Source organism: Colobus angolensis, unplaced genomic scaffold, assembly GCF_000951035.1.
Source record: "Colobus angolensis palliatus isolate OR3802 unplaced genomic scaffold, Cang.pa_1.0 Scaffold13, whole genome shotgun sequence".
In the NCBI taxonomy this organism is placed as follows: Eukaryota; Metazoa; Chordata; class Mammalia; order Primates; family Cercopithecidae; genus Colobus; species Colobus angolensis.
The window spans coordinates 6193905-6199904 of NW_012114252.1; the positions used below are offsets into that span (position 1 = coordinate 6193905).

General features: G+C 36.4%; 1 protein-coding gene across 1 annotated transcript in view; it reads left to right on the top strand.

Moving 5' to 3' along the window:
- DNAJC3 (DnaJ (Hsp40) homolog, subfamily C, member 3) overlaps positions 1–6000 on the top strand; it is a 107032-nt gene that overhangs the window by 43937 nt on the left and 57095 nt on the right. The window contains exons 3-4 of the mRNA XM_011933801.1: positions 604–728; positions 2521–2595. Coding sequence (XP_011789191.1) covers positions 604–728; positions 2521–2595 — 200 coding nt within the window. The remainder of the gene's footprint in view (positions 1–603; positions 729–2520; positions 2596–6000) is intronic.

The window sequence follows — 6000 nt, forward strand, 5'->3', positions numbered from 1 at the left end:
CCAGCTTGGGCAACATGGTGAGACTCTCTACAAAAAGTTAAAAAAAAAAAAAATTAGCTGGCTGTGGTGGAATACGCCTGTTGTCCCAGTCTCTCAGAAGGCTGAGGTGGCAGGATTGCTTGAGCGTGGGAGGTCAAGGCTGCAGAGGGCCATGATCATGCCACTGCACTCCAGCCTAGGTGACAGAGACCTTGTCCCCCACACCCCCAATAAAAAGGTTATAAGTTGAATATAGTTAATATTCTAGACCAGGGGTTTGTGAACTTTTTTTCTAAAGGGCTAGACAAGTTATTTTCAGCTTTGCAGCCACAGTCTTATATTTTTCTTTTGTTCTTTCTTTTTTTGGGCAACTTTTAAGAAATGTAAAAAACATTCTTAACTGAGGTCTGCGGGTTGGATGTGACTCGGGCTATAGTTGGCTGACCCCTATTCTAGGTCTATTTGTACTGATCTTGCTAGGCAACATGACTCCTTTTTGATGATGAGATTCTTAATGTCCGTCTTAGTAGAGTTGTGAATGCTGATACTGTCCAGGTGATTTGTTTGTTTTTTTTTTTTTTAATTTTTGAATAAATGACTAAGAGGTAATATTTTAATTTTCAGATGGTGACCCTGATAACTATATTGCTTATTATCGGAGGGCTACTGTCTTTTTAGCTATGGGTAAATCAAAAGCTGCACTTCCTGATTTAACTAAAGTGATTCAATTGAAGATGGACTTCACTGCAGTAAGTATATCTAAACTTTTTTTAAAGGGGAACTTAACAGAACTTGGGGAGAGTTAATTTGTTTCATAAAGTGAGGACTGGCATGCTAGACATAGCTGGAAGAGATCAAAGCTACAGTGATATAGTGGACTGAGGAACAAGAGAAGTTCAAAGTCCCTAGAATCAAACATCAGTGTGAAAGAGAACAGCGGGTACATTAGATGTTTTTTTTCGGAAGTCTGGCAGTGATGTCAGCTTTGTGGTTTAGAGAGACAAATCTGTATGGAGGATGGAGTGTGAGGCAAGATATGAGGCTGAGACATGAGGTGATGAAGAGGCTGAATTAAGAGGCTATCAGGTGACTGGTGGCAGTTCTACTTAAGGCTGTACCAGGAAGAGTAAAGTGGGGATTACTTAATTGGGCTGTGATTTGTGGTGACAATAAAATGCTAAATTAGCAGAGACATCCCCTGGAACCAATCCACAAGCTTCAGGCATGGAGAAACTTGTAGCCTAGTAGGAAATTCTGATGATTGGCAGGTCACCATAAAGGTTGTGATAGACGTGTGAACAGGAAGGGACTCATGAGGTAGAACTCAGGTGGGGCTTTCAGAGGCAGAATTGACAACCACTGACCAATTAGATGATTTCAGCATTAATTTGATAACCATTTATTATTTATTTCCTACTGTATTTCGGGAAGGATTTGAGGTAACTGATTAGATATGGGGTGAATGTTTGATTTGAGATACTACTAATATTTTAAGATGGAATTCCCAAATCTCAAATATTTTTCGGATTTATCTTACACAGCTAAGCAAGCACAACCTTTCACAAAGGTTAAATGGCTCATTTTCTTAGTATTATGATAGCTGAAATGGCTTTTTATGATAGTTTAATCTTGCTTTTTATTGTATTGATGAATTTAACAGGGTTAGGAAAATTTTATGTACTGTAAAAGTAATGTATATAGGGTTAAGTGGAATATTGATGTGGCTTCATTGGTCATACAGAGTTGGTATTCTTGAAAGAAATGGGATTATACAGATTAGAAGAAGAGGAATATCAGATGAAGGGGGAGAAACTGATGCATGTTAAAAGGGAAGAGGCTTTGGTAAAGTCCCAACATACGCAACTTTTATTTTAGGGCAAAAAGTATTTTTAAAAATTGAGGTATAATTTATATGCCATCAGACTTACCCTTTAAAAGTATTCAGTGGTTTTTAGTATATTCACAAGTTGTGCAGTGGTCACCACTAGCTACTTGTAAGACACTCTTATCAACCCCCAAAGAAGCCCTGTACCTATTAGCGGTCACTCCCCATTGCTCCCCTAGCTCCTGGCAACCACTTAAACATTTGTTTTATATAATATAACATCGTATACTATTTGGCCTTTTGTGTCTGACTTCTTTCACTTAGTGTAATGTTTTCAAGGTTCATTCATGTAGTACATGTCAATATGTCATTCCTTTTTATGGCTGAATACTATTGTATGGATATATTTGTATATTGATTTAGTTGATGGGAATTTGGTTATTTCCACTTTTTGGCTATCATTGTGAACATACATGTACAATGTTTTGTGTGAACATGTTTTCAGTTTTCTTGGCTAGAAAGTATTTTTAAGGAAGCATACTTTAAGAAAAATTATACACATTCATTGGTTCCAGGAATTATTCTTGGTGTCAAGTCAGATGTGCAGTTGGAAAAATAAATATTAATAATTTGTTTATTTAGTTTTATTCTTAGTGTTTAAAAAGATTTAGAAATCTATAATATTCAAGATAATTCCCCGCCCCCTTTTTTTCTAGGCAAGATTACAGAGAGGTCACTTATTACTCAAACAAGGAAAACTTGATGAAGCAGAAGATGATTTTAAAAAAGTGGTAAGTTCAATTTGTATTTGACTCTAGGAAGATGTTATTTTGAGAGAACATATTGGACCTTTTTTATATTATGACAGTTAATAGTAATTTTATAGCTAAGAGTCAATAGTCTTAGACAGTAAGTAAATAGAGAATAGCCTGATTTATGTATTTAAGAATCACAAATCCTGAATTACTATTTGATGGCAGACATCAAAGAATCCTGTTAACAGTTGGAAGGTAAAGCGTACCCAATAGATACATAATCTTTTTTTTTTTTTTTTTTTTTTTTTGAGATGGAGTCTCGCTATTTCATCCAGGCTGGAGTGTAGTGGCGCGATCTCGGCTTACTGCAACCTCCGCCTCCTGGGTTCAAGCAATTCTCCTACCTCAGCCTCCCAATTAGCTGGGATTACAGGCATGCGCCACCAAGCCTGGCTAACTTTTTTTGTATTGTTAGTAGACACGGGGGTTTCACCATATTGGCCAGGCTGGTCTCGAACTCCTGACCTTGTGCTCCACCCACCTCGACCTCCCAAAGTGCTAGGATTACAGGCGTGAGCCACTGTGCCCAGCCCTAGATACATAATCTTGACTCAGTTTACACATCTTGCTTGTTCTCTGCTTTGTCCACTATAAGAATCTAAAGATGTCAGCTGAGCTGCTTTTAAAGCCCTTGTTAATCCTTATTGGGCTTTGGATCTATCCTTTTGGAGACCCTTCATTTGATTTGAGAGGAGTAATGAAACAGATTCTTAAGGAATTTTGCAGTCATCCATTATGGCTGCTTTACAAAGTGTAAAGTGCTTTGGATTTGTTAGGGAATGTTACAGATGTTGTGTCATTGAAGAGGGTATATACTAAAAAATGATTTGGTTAGAGACAGCTGGTCTTTTTATGCCCTCATTTGGCTTGTTTTAAAGACTAGCATTTTTGTTTTACATGGGTTTGTTCCTGGAGTGGTCTAGAAAGGGTATAAAGCCACTGTTTATTACTTGCATTTTTTATAGTTTATATTGCATTTTTATAGTTACTGTGATGATAACCACTATGAAAAGAAAACTAAAATTTCTAACATTATCATAACCCTTGTCACCACACTCTGTCATCTGTGGATAAATCAAAAAACATTTAATTGTATTGGATCAGAAACTGCCTTGTGGTCGCAATAAAATTAGCTATCATTTTCTTTTTATCTGATCTCCCCTCCTATTTGGGAAGACGCTTGAGAGCAGGCTCAAGGCCGGGTGGTGGGAGGTGATAGTGCCGGAGTAACCTTTCCCTAGCCCAGGACTTTGTTCAAAGAAGGTGTTGCATAAACATTTGTCAAGTGGATGAATGAATTATAAAACATGAGAATGTGTTTCTGCTTCTAGCAGATGCTTAAATCTGTTACTTAGATTTTTTTTTTCCAATTAAACTTTAGAGTAGTCTTAGCAATAATTTAGGGTATAGTTTTAGCACAAATTAATCCTTATTAAGCATTGGATGTATTCTTCTGGATAACTGAGATCTTGGTACCTTGGATATGCCTTGGGTTAATGTCTTTTCTGTGATCAATATTAAAATTTCTCAGAAACAAGGAGGTGGACTCTCACAGACTTTCTGCTTTTTGGATTGCTCTTTGGCAGTCATACTTCTGCTAGTGTGTTCTTAAAACTCTTACTATTGTTACAAGGATTCTTCCATGAGAATGTCTATCTGTATTGAATAATCTTTTAGTTTTAATTGGAATTTTTATTGAGATAATTGTAGATTTTCATGCAGTGGTAAGAAATAATACAAAGAGATTACAGGTACCATTTACCCAATTTCCTCCAATAACAAAGTTGTTTTTGTATCTATGAATTTATCTATAGTGTAAAACTATAGCACTGTATCACAACCAGGATATTGACACTGATACAATTTATCAATCTATTCAGATTTCTTCAGTTTTAGTAGTATTCATTTCTTCGTTGCATGTATTCCATATACTTTATCACGTGTTGGTTCATGTATCTACCACCATAGTCAAGACACTGACTTGGTGTTCTGTTACCCTGGGATCCTTCCTGTTACCCTTTATAACCGTGCCAATTTCCATCCCACGCTGCTCTGGCCCCCTAGTCGTACTTTCTGGCATCCACTAATTTGATATTCATTTCTTAAATTTTGACATTTCTAAAATCTTACATAACTGGAATCAAATGTTATACAACCTTTTAGAATTGACTCTTTTTACTCAGCATAATTTTCTGGAGATTTATCTAGATTTTTACATATCCCACTTAGTTTGTTCCTTTTAGCTGCTGATGGACATCTGGGTTGTTTCCATTTCTTGACTATTGCAAATAAAGCTGCCATGAACATTCTTGTACAGATGTTTGTGTGAACATGAATTTTTGTTATCCCTGGGATAAATGTCCAGGAGTGCAGTTACTGGGTTGTATGGTTATTGCATGTTTATTTTGTAAGAAAGCACCAAATTGCTTTCCAGAGTGACTGTACCATTTTACATTCCTCTGCATTCTTGCTGGCATTTGGTATTGTCATTATTTTTTATTTTGGCCATTCTGGTAGGTGTGTTGCTATATTGTGGTTTTAATTTGGATTTCCCTGATTACTAATGATGTTGAACATTGTTTCCTGTGCTTATTTGCCATCTGTAAGTCCTTTTCAATGAAATGTCTGTTCATGTTTTCTGCCCATGTTCTAATTGGCTTGTTTGCTTTTTTATTGTTGTGTTTTAAATGTCCTTTATATATTTTAGATACTTTGTTGGATATGTGGTTTGCAAATATTTTCCCTCAGTTTGAAGCTTTTCCTTTCATCCTCTTCACAGGGTGTTTTGTAGAAGAAAATGTCTAATTTTTAAATTAATACATAATATTTGTGTATATTTATGTATTTATGAGGAATATGTGATGCTTTATTATATGCATAGACGGTGTGATGATCAAGTCAGGGTGTTCAGAATATCCATCACTGAATATTTTTCATTTCTGTGTGTTGGGAACATTTCACGTCCTCTCTTCCAGCTATTTTGAAATAGTATATTGTTAACTACCCTACTTTGCTATTAAACATTACCTCTTATTCCTCTTCGCTGTGTTTATACCCATTAACCTGTCTTCATCCCCGCATCCCCCTGACACACCCTTTCCAGTCTCTAATGTCTATCGTGTCTATCATCCTACTCTCTAACTCTATGAAATTAACTTTTTTTTTTTTTCTTCCACATATATGTGAGAACATGCAATGTTTGTCTTTCTGTGCCTGGCTTATATTTCACTAATAACCTCCAGTTCCATCCATGTGGCTGCATATGAACATGATTTTAGTTCTTTTTTATGGCCAGGTAGTATCCCATTCTCGTTCATTCATTCTCTCTCACTCTCTCTCTCTTTCTCTCTCTCCCCTTCTCCTCCCCCTCCCCTCCCCCTC